This window comes from Pterocles gutturalis, unplaced genomic scaffold, assembly GCF_000699245.1.
Source record: "Pterocles gutturalis isolate BGI_N339 unplaced genomic scaffold, ASM69924v1 scaffold21778, whole genome shotgun sequence".
In the NCBI taxonomy this organism is placed as follows: domain Eukaryota; kingdom Metazoa; phylum Chordata; class Aves; order Pterocliformes; family Pteroclidae; genus Pterocles; species Pterocles gutturalis.
In genome coordinates, this window is record NW_010123688.1 from 43,646 (window position 1) to 59,353 (window position 15,708).

Consider the following 15,708-nt stretch of genomic DNA (forward strand, 5'->3'; position numbering starts at 1 on the left):
AGGAGGTTCCTGCGCTGTTTCAGCGATGGTGTTGACTAGGGCATTGGTGTGGGAGGGATGAGGAGTGGGCTGCCAGCAGTATCGAGGTGCTCTGGGCCCCCGGGGGGTAATTCCAGATTCAAAAGACACCAGTACCTCGTTTTTCTCGAGGCTGCACTCTGACATCACTTTATCTCCTTGCTCTTGGAAGGTGATGATGATTAACGCCACAAAGATGTTCACAAAGAAAAAAGGGAAGACAACAAAATACACCACGTAAAAGATGGACATTTCCATCCGGTAGCCAGGGCTGGGACCCTGTTCCTCGTTGGTAGCATCCACTGAGTGCTTCAACACACTGCAATCAAGCGCAAAGAGAGAAGAAAAGTCAACGAAAGCAGCGTGAAGCACCAACGACACCCTGGCACTCGCCCACTGGCCTTCACTCGCCTGGAGGGTTTTCTGCATATGCTCAGGTCAAACTCACTCCCATCTCTACGGCTGGGAAGTAGTTTTCCTTGAGGATACTTTGAGGGAAACCCTGGCTGTTTTCACCATTCTGCAGAATGATGGAGATTTGCTACATCCAGATCCCCCGGCCAAGGGGAGAGGATACAGTCAGATCTGGCTTCTCTTCTCTGCTCAACAGGGACGTGGTGAGGGGGGGACAAGAAAGGTGGTGGTGATCTCCAAGTAGGGGAACACAGTGAGGGGCTGGAGAAGGGAGACTGATGCTGTATGCTTTATTCTTCATTTTATGAAGTAGCCGAATGGACCCTGCCATGGAGAAACCCTGACCATGAACTGTACTCCATGTCTCCTGGCAGAAACGTGTGCCAAAAGAAAGTCATATGCTGAACAGTAAATATAATTTGGGGACTGTCATACCTACTATACTTTCAGCATAGGTCACAATACTTTTTCCTTTCATTTTCTTACATACCCATTATCAATTTTACACCTGAGAAAGGCATGCAAGTCCAAAAGATTTGAGCAAACAAGCTGTTAAGTACTGGAAACTGCCTGAGCATCCCTGCGCAAGCTCAGAGGAACGTCAAGAAAAGCGCAGAGCCCTGCCTGCTGATTCACCCAGGAATCACCCAAGGGAAAGTAAAAGCTTAGCTGATAAAAGACTATTCTTATTTCACAGGTCACCTGCGTTTACGTGTCCCTCAGAGCTGTGGAAAGCTGCCGCTACCTCCGTGATCACTGACCCTGCCGCTCCCCTGTACTCACGTTGGCCACCCCTCGCCCGTGGAGACGGTGAAGAGCGTGAGCAGAGCCCAGAGCACGTTGTCGTAGTGGAACTCATATTTTTTCCATTCCCTGGGCTGCGCCTCCACTTCATTTTTTTCATAATCGAGGTACTGACCCCTAGGAAAAACGGAGATTGAGAGCGAGTGAGAGAATTAAACCAAACCAGCCATTTCGCATGACTCACCGAGAAGCATGGAAAAGCTCTAGTAGCTCCATCTGACTGTGCTACGTATTAAAGACAAATAAAGAGACAGCCCCTAGGTTTGTAACAGAACTAAAGGACATTTTTTGAGCCATTTCAAGCCACAGGAACTGGACTTGAGATCTAGAAATGACAGCAATTGCCATCAAGGCATTAATTAATTAGGCAAAGCCAGCAATTAACAGTATGCTGGCCCCCAAACTGTCCGACACCCCAGAAAACTGCGCTGCTTGATGGGGAAAAGCCTCCGGCTCCTGCTTTCAGAGTTGGATCTCACTCCTAAACGGGTCCTACTTTGAGGGGCTGAGGGACCTGGCATCTGGAGAGTTCCCCTCCAACCTACACTTTTCTGTAATTTCACATTTCTTTCTGTAATGTATCAGCCTTATTGCAAGGAAGAACGTCAGGGGCAGGCTCTGTGGTCCCAGCAGGGACATGCCCTGCTCCAGGGGTAACGTGGACAGACCTGCACAGTGCCAAGGATGTGGTTTGGGTGCCAAGGAAAGGCACAACTGAGAAAGATGGACATTGTGGTGATTCATACACCTTGGCAGTCTGTGCAAAGGACAAACCATGGCAGGGCTTTTAAGATATTCAAACACTGTCCCCTTTTCTAGCTAATTAGGAACACTTTAACTTCCTACTGACTCACAATTATTTATTCATTATGTTTTTCTAATTGATACGAGCCCTAAGAATCAAGGCAGCAGGTAGAAAGAGGAGTCATGCCATCCCTTCAAAAACCCTTTACCTTAAAATCACACCTAGCCCTCCCCTTTATCATAAACCATTTGGGTAAGCATCTGCTAGATCAGAGCCAGGAACAATGCAGCTGGTGAAACAACCAAAGGGAAAATTCACCTCTGGGGTAACCGCACTGAAGCATTGCTCTTACTTACAGGAGACTCATCAAGCTCAGCAGACACCCAACTGATGCAGCTTGGGCACAGTCAGGGGAGCTGTTAACGGAGGAAAGTGGGGGTGCCCCTGCAGCCCCTGCCCCCAGCTGTACCTGCAGTCCTTCTCCAGCTCCTTCGACTCATCGGTGCAGTAGAAAAACCTGCCTTTGAAGAGCTGCACAGCAATGACGGCAAAAATGAACATGAAGAGCATGTAAACGATGAGGATATTGAGGACGTTCTTCAGGGAGTTCACTACGCAGTCAAAGACAGCCTGGGGAGGGAGAACGAGGTTATGGGGTCGAGAGAAAAAAAAAAGTGCATCTGACACCTAATGACACTTGGGATTAATTATCCAACCTACAATCTGTGTGTGGTTTCACAGACTTGAGCACCAAGTGTTTGACCACAAGTCATACTCCAGCTGTAAGCAATAACACCAGCTTCCTACAGCTCCTGCTTTCTCGGCGAGTTTGGCTGTGCCACTGAATTTTCTGGTGCTGCCCATAACATTTATAAAGAAAATCACAGCTCGTTGAGATAAATATAAGTCCTAAGAAAATATTTCCATAGAATCATAGAATCTTTAAGGTTGGAAAAGACCTCAAGGATCACCAAGTCCAACCGTCAACCCAACCCCACCCAACCCACTAACCCATGTCCCAAAGCACCACATCTACACGTTTCTTGACCCCCTCCAGGGATGGTGACCCCACCACTGCCCTGGGCAGCCTGTTCCAATGCCTCTTCACTCTTTCAGTGAATAAATTTTTTCTAATATCCAGCCTAAACCTCCCCTGGCACAACTTGAGGCTGTTTCCTCTTGTCCCATCACTTGTTGCTTCAGAGAAGAGGCAGCACCCACCTCACTGCACCCTCTGTTCAGGTAACTGTAGAGTGATAAGGTCTCCCCTCAGCCTCCTCCTCTCTAAACAACCCCAGTTCCCTCAGCTGCTCCTTGTAAGACTTGCCACGGCCAATTATTAAAAAAAAATGTACTTGCGTCTAATTTATTCCCAGTGGATAGGGAAAAACTCATCAAATATATTACTAGCTGACCGGTATTTGAACTGCCTGAAGAGTAAGGAAAATATACCAGATACAAAACAATCAAATGCTTTGAATAATATTTTTTTAATGAACTGTCTGTCAAAATTAAGTGTGACTAAACCAGTCAGCATATGTCACTTTTGAACTCCCCGCAAAGTACTTCTCAAATACATTTATTATTTGGTTATTAGTCACTGACTCATTGTTACAAGTAATTTGCAGTTTAATTTTAGTCTGAGAAGTTTGTCATAATAATAGAAACTGAGCAGACTCGCTGCCCAAGCACGGGGTTTGTACAATACTGTTCTTGTTTCTCTGAACAGAAGTGAATAATTCACAAAATTAGTCTCCTGATGCAACCCAGAAATCCTGAATTAAAACACTGGAAATATCTCTAATCACCCCATTAATCTGGCTGATTGTTGCACACAAGAGCACATCCAGGAAAAAAAAAAAAAAAAAAGGAAAGCACTCTGAAGAGAAACCGTGTGAATGAGACTTCTGCTTCACATACAGATTTCTGAATGCTTCTTTAGAAGTGGTAAAATTACTCTGTAAAAGGGCTTGAAAAGAAGGAAGACATTCAATAAAAAGCATTCGGCGTCCTGCTACTGTTGGCTGTTTTATGACTTAAAGCTTTGCATTTCAAATTTCTTAACAAATAAAAACCATTCTCTACATCCTTCAGCATTGCTCTTCCTTATCTTTTGAGGTAAATGTCGTATGCGTAAAAATGCATACATTCAAAATTATTTCAGCATGAATTGTGGGTAAGGACAAAGGAAATTCTATATAACGGTTAACCCTGATTTTTACGTGCCAGCATGTGAAAACAAGAATTGTCAGACCTCGTTTCACCTTGGCAAAAGCACCCAGCGCTTCTTCCCCATCTCTCACAGGGAAGAGCCCGCAAGCAGTGATGCCACACGAAGCCGTTCCACAATAACCACTATTCAAGAGCTCCCCAAACTCTGAAATTACTAAATTTTGTAGCTCCTTCCATTATGAGCTTCCAGGGGCTCCTGTATCTCAGAGCGTTCTGGAAGTGGTGCTGAATATGTACCCACAGGCCATCACATTTATTTCACTTTGTAACTTGGTGTTCTAGAGATAAAAGGGTACCGCTAGAATATATACTCTTTAATAGAAAAGATGAACAGATTAAAAGTCTTCATACAATAATGACATTTCTCTTTAGACTGACTGTGCAAAATCTTTCAATATCCATATTAAGTTCTCTAGGGAAAGTCAAACACTCCAAACCCTATTTTCTCCTGTTATTTCTAAGATCATGGCACTTATGAACTGTAATTTAATTTATTTGCATTTTTTCTTTTCTTTTTTTAGAACTGTGATTTTAATGTGGATTTGCAATAATTCATAATATTGAACACAATGTTTGCAAAAGAAACAAGTGTTTGATATTTGCTAAACATCTGTACAGCTATTTTCATAAATCTGGCAGAGAGATTAATTGCAATAAAAATAAAAGGACCAGAAATAACTTGGATTAACTTTACTCCATCAGCTTCCACTCAGATTGGTTGCAGCACCCCCAGAGAAGGAAAGATTTGTGGTTATTCTCTAACCTTGAGTTTTGGCAGCCGTTTAATGGTCTTCAACGGTCTTAGGACCCGCAGAACTCGCAGTGACTTGATGGTGTTGATGTCCTTGCCTTTGGTTCCTCTGTAAGGGATAAAGGCACAAGAACAACAGAGGGAATCGTTTGTTCCTCAGGTCACCAACTCAAAGATGTGTAGACACCCAGTGGGTTTTTGGTTGTGGGGTTTTTTTGGTGGTTTGGGGTTGGTTTTTTTTTTTTTTTACAATTTTTGGGTGCCATCCTTACCATGGAGGCAGACTAGCAAGGGCTGCAGATGAACACCCATCTGAGATGTGTTAATCACAGCACAGGAGGAAGCTGTGGGCAGGACATGGTCCCTGCAGCCTCTCCTGCTCTCCACCCTTCACTCGCTTCCCAGCTACTCACCAAGTATCCCCCAGGACCTGGTGACCTTCCTGCCCCACCCAGGCAGCACTCCCAGCCGGGCCAGCAGCACAGCTTGACTGCAGCCCCAGGAAAGGAGACTCAGGACATCCACCCCAGGACATCCATCCCAGCCCCGGGCAGGAGAAGTAAGAAGGTCACACTTGGCTCTCCTTCCTCCCAGGCACCTGGGTGAGACAGGAGGACGTTTCTCCGTGTGCTTCTTGCACTTCTCTGGCAGTCGTGTCCAGACACGCAGGCAGGGACCAGAGGGAACCGCAGCCTTGGTGACAAAGGACAGAGCTCCCAGGGACCAGAGCCTCTCTCCTGCTCTCCATGCCCATACCCTCATCCTTGGGTCTCTCTTGGAAAACATGCTACCAAACCCATGCGGGAACATGTAATATGACGGCATATTACATGCCTGGAGCAGTGCTAGGGCAACATCCCGCTTAAGCATGCAGGTGCTGTAAGTCACGTTTGGGTTTTAGTTTTTGTTAAAACTGTGTGCAAGACTCAATGCCATTCCTCTTGTTACAATTAAGAGGTTTTTTAGGGGAAGGAAAAAGTTCCTTTCCTCGTGCACTTCCAAAATAAATAAAAAAGAATTATTTCCACTCCCCTCCTCTCCCCCCCCCAAGACACACTCACATCTTCTTCCAACCCAACAGCAAAACAACAACATTCCCCTTTGTTTTGTATGAAGTGAAAAATGGGATGAAAATCTTGAATGGAGTTTTATTCATGGCTACAGGGTTGGGTCTGAGACTGTACTGAAGTAACACAGGTGTGAATGAATAACACGTTGAGCAGATGTTGATACCCCTATCCTGTGCTCTTCCAGTTTGCTAAAAATTTATTTTCTCCAACAGGAAAGCAACAGAAACACGAGTAACCTGAGAGATGCGCAAGAGCGATGTGCAGGCAGTGGGCTGCAACGCTCCCCCACACCTTGCCAGCAGCCAGCCCCATGCGCTTTGCTACAGGAGATGCACCAAGGGAAGGAAACCACCCGGTTTCATGGCTTGCTGACCTCGCTCAGCCCTGGAAGGTGTCTTTTTGCAAACTATCCACTTCTAAAAGACTCATAACTCAGCACCAATACTGTATGACTCAATGCTAACACTGGACTGGAATCTGCAACCTAGGCACACCCGGTCCTGTCTCATCTCGGGTCTCCTTCAACTACCAAGTCACTGCCGTTGTCCTGAAATGTCATAAGCAGTGAGACACAAGGAATCTTTGGAGGGCTGTGGGTTGTATCCCAATGACTTATACATTGAAAACAAGTTGCCTTTGCACATGATCTAACAGAACTGGAGGAGAGGGGGAACAGAACAGAGATTTACCTCTCCTCTCCACATCTCGTCTTTCAGGGCTGCTTTAGGGTCACTTCAATCAACCACAGATGGAGCCTGACTGCTGGTACAGCTGTGAATCCAGGTGGTTGAGCTAATACTCATGGAGTTACAGGACTGATTTAATGCCACCAAAGAACTATTATATATTTAAAAGAAATAGTTTTTGATTCTCATTAGAGACCCTTTGATCTGGTCTAGATGAAGCAGACACCACCAACATAGTTTTTCCTAACTTTCTCTTTTGGTTTTAGCATAACTGAAAGTCTAGCCCATGTTTGGCTTTGCATGCTTGCTTCCAAATCACCAACTCCTAGCGTACAACGACCTTGCCAGTGTCCATGCAGCCTTGTCACTGCTGCACCAGGCATGCTGGGGCTCACCTCCTCCCCAGGCAGCCTTGTCTGGTCTTCAGCAATGCCATGGGTGCAAAACTATTTGTTCAGCCTCTTGAGGAAGACAGTCAGTGGCAGGAGGGAAACAGGAGGAGAAATAGGTCACCAAGAAGGAGACACCACCTGGCTTGGCCAACCAGGTCATCGCTGTGGTTGATGGTCACCCAGCACATGCCCAGCACCTTGGCTGCCCCCCTGCTCCCTCTCCACTCTGCAGGGCCAAGGACATCTCTTGGGTTGCTCCATGTTTGCAGCCATCTGTGTTTAACTGGGTGAGGAAGGCAGGGCAAGAGGGGACGGAGAGGCAGGAGCTGAGGAAAGCGGAGGTGAGAGAAGAGTGAAGGCAAGAGGGTTCAGGGACACGTGGTTGCAGCAAAGGGAGGATACCTTGGCCCAGAACTATTCAATTCTTGATCATTTGTGGCCACGTTTCTGGTTTGCAGATTAACTCCCAGCCCAGCGTAGCAGCACAGCCACTGGCGGGCAGCAAGTGAACGAATAAACCTCCCAGTCCTCAGCTGGGCTCAGGCAGAACCACAGAACATCTCTGCATGGTGCCTCCAGTGCTCCCAGTTCCACCTGTTTACTACACGGCCATGCTTTTGCGCTAAGTAACAACTGTGCTAATAAAGTCTCCTGGAAGGTAAGTCTGAGATGAGACCAGAAACAGTTCTCGGCTCTGAAGGGTTGAGCTCGGGTCCCACAGGGCTGGCTGCAAGCCTGAAGCAACCACCTCTGTGGACTTCCTATCTCTAGGCAGGTTAACAGACCTACTGGGGACGAGGGAGTAGGTGGGGCTGAGCAAATCCTTCCTCCGGTGTCTCCAAGAGAAAAATCTGGTTTTCCCTTGCACGGGGAGGTGTGTGGGTGACTGCACTGAGAGCTCCGAGGTGAAGGGCAGACAGCTCCTGTCCCACCAAATTCCTTTTGCCTGAATGGAGGACACTACGAAGAGCTGACTTTTTTTTTTTTTTTTCCTTTCAGGCACCTAAGCAAATAAAGAGCATGAGCTGATTAAATATTAATGGGATTTATGACCTAAATCATATAGAGAATCCCAAAAAGAATCATACTTCTTTCTTGTCACAGTAAGGCTCCTGCTATAGGAGAAAGATTTTTCAACGGACTGGTCCTTGGAACTAGAGCAATGCAAACTGCATTTTAATTAAATGGATCTTCTGCAACTCTTTCAATCTGTCAAATAAAACCTTAAGGGTTGTTTCCAGTGCTTTTAAGAACCCCCTCTGCCAATATTGTTTTTTACACCACTCTAATACAAAGCCAAACGTCCCGTGAAATAAAACATCCAGATGGAACTAGGATTCAGTCAAAAGATGTCTACAAGCACACGTTTGACCAGAATATCTCTCACAACAAAAATAAACTGCTATGGAAGGACAAGATCATAGGTGACTTCAGAATAACAGCTACAAAATTCCAAAGACCTACAGAGGAGCAAGCAGGGTAAAGACAGACAGCAAACAGAAGCCCAGTGACTTAAAAAACAAGAAAAAAAAACCACACAAGAAAAAAATATTTCATTAGGTCAATTCTGTTTGCATTAGGGCAGTTCTGTTTTTCTCTGGGGCAGTTTGTTGCTCATTTATTTAAAACATTGAAAATATTTTAACAGAGCTTTGCATGGCCTTTTTTCCTTTGATTAATAAAAGATCCTTTAAAAAATTAATAGTTCTTTAAAATGGAAGGTTCCTGTTTCTGCGGCTCCTGTCAGCAGCTCTGATTTCACGTAACACGGGCCTCTCAGAGCCATCTCATCAAACATTCAGAGCAGGGTGGAGCCGCTGCCTTCTGCAACTGCCCGAAATCCCCCCGGCAGCAGGGGAGGAACCGAGGCCACGCAGCTCTGCCCCAGCACGGAGCCACCCCCTTCCAGGCTCTAAATGATCTGCTTTCCTAGACAGAAAGTTTCCTGGACCACATCAAGGATGTTTCCTGCCATCTTTCCCATCGCATCTCCGGGTTACGTGGTGCGGAGGAGCCCCTCCGAGCTCCTGCCCTGCTCGAGCCGCAGCACGAGAGGATGCAGCGCTGCCTCCCCTCCATCCCCCAAGCAAAGCTGTGCTGGGCTGCACCCACAGCAGAACTGCCGCCTCCTTCCAGATGGTTAAATGCAACTTTTGCTGCCTCCTTCTTTCCAAATTGCCCTGCTGACCTCTCAACAGTCTCTTCACTCTGTTCTCACGTCTGTGCTCCCAGCGGCCGACAGCCTGAATCCCGCTGGGCTGCGGTGCCCAGACTGCACTGAGTGATGCCTGAAGCTTCCAGCCCTGCTCATGCAGTTCAGATGTGCAATCCTCTGAAGGGAATAAAAACTCTTCTTTAAACCTAGTCATTAAGCTTTTCATTAATTGCAACTCACACATTAATGATGTACCCGCTAAGCTGCCCCCTCAAATCTTTTTGGTACAAATATAGTTTCTGACTCTGGTCAAGACTCTCTGGTCTACTTTCTAGTCTGTTTCTATCTTCTGCTTAAAGAAAATCAGGATGGATGAGAACTGTTACGGGAAAAGACATTTCACTGGATAATGAGCAATCAAGGGACACAGGAGTCGATGCAATGGGTGTAACATGGGTCATTTCCACAGTGGCAAGTGTGTGGACACACGTTCGACAGGCATAACAGTGCAGCAAGAGACAGGAAGAACATATTACCCCATGAAACTCCTAGAGAGAGATTCCAGCAAGAAGAAGACAAAGAAAGAGCAGAGTCAATGACAAACAGAAACATACGGCTATACAGCACACCCCATGCACGTCCAGAACTGTGCCGGCAGATAACTCCATCCCCTGTCCCGCACCCACCAACTCCACCTTCATAAAAACAAATGAGCAAGGAGGTAACAGCCTGGCCAAACAGCACGTACCCCCAAAACCCCGCCATGCATTGGCCCCTTGACCGACACGCAGGCAGGGCAAATACCCTCCCATCCTCCTGACACCTTGGGAGGTGACATCTCGGATTGTTTGGCAAATGCTGTTCGCTTTCTCAAAGAGTCGTGTGAAATTCTGGGCATCTCAGCCACCGTTCTGCTGTTGAAAATGGAAAAGTGCAATCTCCCTGCTGCTATCCAGGGGCTATTTCTCTTAAACTGGTAGATTTTACACCTGGGGCTGGTGAATTTTGATGGCAAATTTGTTAGCTTGCTTTAAGCTCCTCTGTTTCTATTTCCCTAAAGACTAAAATGTGTCTGTATGTTTGCGGCATGTTTGTCTCTAGAAAAATAAAGGAATTTCCCCTTGAAATACATTGCTAAATGGAAGACGTTTTATTATCATCATCATCAGTGTTATTAATGTACTTAGCATGTCACTGGGGGCCCTGCTTTATTTTTTTTTTTTTTAACGCAGTCAAGCCCAGAACAGCTTCTAAAGAGCTACAGGCAGCAGGTAGACTGATGGCTGGTCTGAGAGGTTGAGATGGATTTTATGAACCTTGCAGCAATGACTGATACCATCTCGTACGCCTAAACAAACACCGGCTGCTGCAATATTCCAGATGGAAGCGTTTCAGGGAGCTCTGGTTTTCCTAGGTTTTCAGTGACATCCATATTCAGCAAGAAGTTGACTCACATCACCTTCACCGGACACCAACGAGGTCAAGAACATGCGTGAGGATTAAATCACACCCACTGAGTGGCAATTGTGTGTTCTTGCAAACAGAAACTGGTAACAGCCACGTTAAATACGTTTTCACAGTGACACTGATGGTAAGTGACAGGACTGCAGTGTTTGCTAAAAGAGCCCACTAACCCAACAAGGAAGATTACCCAGTTTATTCTCCAAAAGCTCATTTTCAGGATTATCAAAATTCAGCAGGCTCGGTACGTCCGTCTGGTTTAACCAAACTCTCAGCTGAGCCAAGGCCATGACTATCTCTCCAATTTTGATCTGAACAGTCTGAAACTTGTTAGAATTCATAACCGGGCTAGCGGGAGCAGAGAGCAAGTTATCTCCTATGAACGACTGGATTTCCTGCTCTCGGATTAGACCAGAGATACAAGTATTCTCCGAATTGGATGTCAGTGCTCTCACTGCCAGCTGAGACATGAACACATAGCAGAGGCTGCAGTCGTAATAAAAATCAGAAAAAAAAAATCAAATTTTTCTAAGTCTCAGAAATAGGTTTTACTCTCTTTAATCTGAGAGACAGTAAATAGGCAGGTGGGTTTTATGCATTTTCTTTCTGTAAATCCCTGCTCAATACTAACTCAAAGAGCATGTAAAATAGCAGCAGCTGGGGCGTGCTATTATGAAGCACAGCCAGGGGATGTACAAGTAATTTTAGAGGCTGATGAGGTGATGTTAGATATTCACGGCCCAATGAGAGCAATAGAAAACCTGAGCACAAAAAGACTCAGAAGGATTAAAAATTATTCACTTTAATCCATAACTTGTCCAAAAGAAAATCTTGTTGAAAGAGAAGATGTTTTAAAGGCAAAGCCTGATGTTTGTGCTCACAGCACATGGAGCTGATTTGAAGGGTTCACAAAATGCCCCTTCTCTCAGTCTGCCTTGGAAGTCTGAATTCTTAATGAAAAAGGGAAATTCGCTGTGAACCACAGACTTGGGTAATACTGTTTTGCCAACTAATACTTGTGACTAATATTATTTTATTTTTGTACCTCTCTTCAATGCAGAGGAGCTCTGTTAACTTGCTAAACTGCTTTTTTTTTTTCAGTAAGTTTTTGCCTAACTCAGTCTGCCCACATCCAGTTCTGGAAGATGCTATGCTTGTGCAGGGAAACCAAGCCACACACGTGGCAAGTCAAGCTTAAAAAGTAACCTGGTTTTGCATCTTAAATCTTTAGGTAAGCAAGCTATTCGTCAGACTTACAGAGCACTCAGTTCCTCTGAAAAGCAAATTTCTAAAGAATAGTGATAAAGTCTTTAAAGAGAGGAGGGCAGCGTCCCTTTGAAAAACTGATATTGGGCATGACTTGCTCCAAGGTGAAAACAATTCTTTGGTGTAGGATTGGGCACAGAAAGCCCAGACACCAAAAAACTGCCACTGTCACCTCCACTGAAGGACAGCAAATGATGGAGCTTGATCATCTCATTTAGAGGAAGGCTGTGGGCACAGCTGACAAAAAATAACCAGAAGTATAGGATTAAAGAATTTGCATATGTGTCTTAAGGTGCTTTTCCCCTGTTCCATCTTTAATACAAGCTATTTGGGAAAAAGGGGAAAAAGAGAAGTGTCACTCCTCAACCAGCTCAAGAATCATACCAACACCGTCAATCCCATCTTCTGTTCAGCCACTCCGTGGTCAATTCAGCTGAGATGTTTTCTATTCAGAATTTGCTCTGAAGAATGGAAGATCTGAAACACCCATCTCATAGCCCTGACGTGAAAGGAATTTTGACACCTCAGAAAATGAAAAATTCCCGAGAAATATTCCAGGCCAGCCCTGTCAGAAAGGTTCCAGTAACTTTTTATGCGATGAGGGACACAGCAGCACTTTTCACCAGCAGAGCACGTAAGAGGTGCAACAGCCATGGCTGGCTGCCTAAAAATTACTGTCAGCCTAAAATACACAAGACACGCTTCCGCAGGTCCTTGACTAAGGTGAACGCTTTTTCTCATTAGCAAGTAAAACACTGCTAATTTCTTCGCCTTCTCTAATCATCATGTCAACAAAGAGGTGAGTGGAGTTTGGGCATGGGCTGCTAAACGTTCACTGTAATTACTCAAGGCTAATTTAGCAGAAGATTAAACTGGCCAACTCCTGAAACCTATTTCCAGGTCATCTCCTAGAATTTCTCTGGAAAACATTTGCAATACAGTTATTCCATGGTCCAGAACTAAAAGTGGAAAATTCCTTTCCACCATCCAACCCTGAGCTCCCCAAATTCTGAATAACCTGCATTGCTCTTCCTCTGGTCTCTTCTGAGAAAAATGCTCAAACTAAAAGCAAATCTTCATTTTAAAAAAGCAATTCCTCTTTGTCTGTTGCTCAAAATCCTCCATGACAAGCACATGGAACATGATTTAATATAATAAATAGAGAGCTGTGATTGAGGGAGGGAGCAAGTCACCTTGGAAGTGAGACTCTCTGGAAATGCAGGTACCCTGGATGAGAGAGGAGGAGGAGAGAGAAACACCAGAGGCACAAGAACCAGAAATATCCATGACTCTAGAAATAATGTTTTGTAAAGAGTTCACTGAGCTATCAGATGATTTCATTAACTATTTTTTCATAGTAAGAACCAATTTAAAAACAATTGCCTGAAGACAGAAGACCACCACAAACTCTTACAATGTGTCCTTGAAAAGAAGTTGGCCAGAGGGTCACGGAAATTTTGTGTCTGAATGAACAGTGAATGGACTCACCCTAAAGCTGGGGGAATTTTCGAGAGATTCTACAACACAAATGTAGGGGTTTGTTTTCTTCTCCTCCGCTATGAGACGATAAAGGGCAGAAACTGAACATTTTGCCAAGAAATAGAGCCACAAACGCTATGCTTCAGCCAGCTCTGTGCCAGGGTCCTGCCTCTGCAACGTATTTCCTAGAAAATGGGATGTTAAGGAAAATGTACTTACGAGAAGGCAAAGGCCACCAGGGCCCCACTGACCACAATGAAGTCCAGGATATTCCACAGGTCACGGAAATAGGAGCCAGGGTGGAGTAACAGCCCCAAGTCAATCATCTTCAGAGGAAACATAGCAAAAGAATGAGTTTTAATAAAACAAGTACCAAATCAGCATTATCAAGGTACAGAGGAATGTCCTTGGTCAAATGACCCTTCACAAACTCTTCTTCAGGGCTTCACAGCAGCTGGGTAACATCGAGATGCTTAGTCAAGCTTCCCACCCCTAACAGGCACAGAGAGCTCTGCCAGAACCAAAGCTGAGCCAACAAACCATAACCAGAAGCACCAGACACAAAAGAACTACCTGCTACATGGGATCCTTTGCACAGATACGTATTAATTTACAGGAAGAGCAGCCTGTGTGTGAAATGTCCAAATAGTTTAATTTTTTTCTACACCAATCTTACCAGATTAATGGGAATTAACAACTGGCACAGTAAAACACCAAGAGAGGATGGAAAGACCCACAGTCAACAATCAAAGAAACACACTTGCTCCGGAGCACGTGCTGGAAGATGCTGCTCATCGCAGCAGCCTGGCTGGCTTCTGCACCAGGCTGAGCCTCTCCTTAGGATGCTGCTAAAGATCTGCTAGAGTTGAGTCCCAAAGAGCATGCCAGGCATTTTATCTGCTTTCCTGAGAGCTCTACAACTGCCCACGTAAGGTTGCTTTCCTCACATAGCATCAAATCCTTGCACCAAACAAACACGGTAAAACCTGCTTTTTATTCTGCACTGCTTTTGCATCTTGTTCTGAAACTAAAACTAACTCTATCATTACCCCAAGAATAAAACCTGACTTCATTAGAATTGTGCTTTCTGGGAAGTTACTGCCCCTCAGTCTCAGCAGAACCTGTCACCCTACTGAGTAAAGAAAAAAGATAAATCCTCAACTTTTTGAAACACGACAAACCAAGGATCAGTTGCTATTAATATTCTGGATCAGCATCCCAGGAAAAGGGAAGAATCAGACATGCCTCTGTAGGGTCTGTCAGCTCCTTGGTCACACGCAGACACTTCTGCATCAGGCCCCCACATTTCCTATCCACTTACACAACCACAGCTACTAAAGATATCCTGATTTTCCTCCATAAAATGTGAGATTACCAGGAGAGCTGCTACAGAAAGGCACCTATTGTGCACTGGCTACTTCTGAGTTAAAGCTTCCCATCACCACCCCTCTCCCAGCACCCCAGGGAGACCTGTCCTGCTCCACCCTCGCTTTCCAGCTTCCCAGAAGGAGATGAGTGTAAATCCAAAAGGGGAGGTGAACCTTTCTGCTTGAAAAAATCCTTACCTTGATCACCATCTCAAAGGTAAAGACGCCCGTAAATATATAATCCAAGTATTTCAGAGCCTGCGTGGGAAAGAGAAATGTGTATTAGGGGATACTACACACCTGAATCATCTGCACATGAGAAAAAAGTAAGAAGTCTATTCTAGCAATGGTCTGTTTGCTACAATGGGTGAATATCATCTCATGGGAGGATTTCCAGTAGCTTAGCCATAAATTTGAACCATCCTATTGAAACAGCAATGCTTTTTCCAGACCTTGCCAGACCACAGTATGCGTGCCCATGGGTTGCCTCAGTGCACCTGCATATACAGCAGGTTTGATTTGAAAAGGCAAAATGCATGTTTCAAATAGAAATATTTGAATATCCTTTTCTAAAGAGCTTATTTGACAGCACCTGTGTAGCAGCCTGGGTTTCTCTCCTGCTGTAGCTGGTGATGGTGTTCTTAAAGACCTCCAGACAGTAAGAGTGATAGAATCTTTTTCGTAAAACTGATTCCAGAGTTACTAAGGATGAGGAAAAGGGTTTGCTCATAGCTACTTCAGTTCATTACTGATGTAGGGATTCGTGGATCCTCCTCCGGAAAAAGCTCCTACTGACCAGACTCAGAATGAGGAGCCAGGCAGTACCTGCTCTGTCCTGGGATGTGCTCTGAAGCAATTCAGTTCCTTA

General features: G+C 45.1%; 1 protein-coding gene across 1 annotated transcript in view; it reads right to left on the bottom strand.

Annotated features, from left to right (window-relative positions):
* The window catches only part of LOC104465091 (voltage-dependent N-type calcium channel subunit alpha-1B-like), a gene marked incomplete at both ends in the record, with an annotated part of 96,697 nt that overhangs the window by 43,296 nt on the left and 37,693 nt on the right, over nucleotides 1-15,708 (bottom strand). Inside the window, 6 exons of the mRNA XM_010078004.1 lie at nucleotides 136-337; nucleotides 1,216-1,353; nucleotides 2,451-2,611; nucleotides 4,977-5,073; nucleotides 13,693-13,799; nucleotides 15,039-15,098. Of these exons, the coding sequence (XP_010076306.1) occupies nucleotides 136-337; nucleotides 1,216-1,353; nucleotides 2,451-2,611; nucleotides 4,977-5,073; nucleotides 13,693-13,799; nucleotides 15,039-15,098 (765 nt within the window). The remainder of the gene's footprint in view (nucleotides 1-135; nucleotides 338-1,215; nucleotides 1,354-2,450; nucleotides 2,612-4,976; nucleotides 5,074-13,692; nucleotides 13,800-15,038; nucleotides 15,099-15,708) is intronic.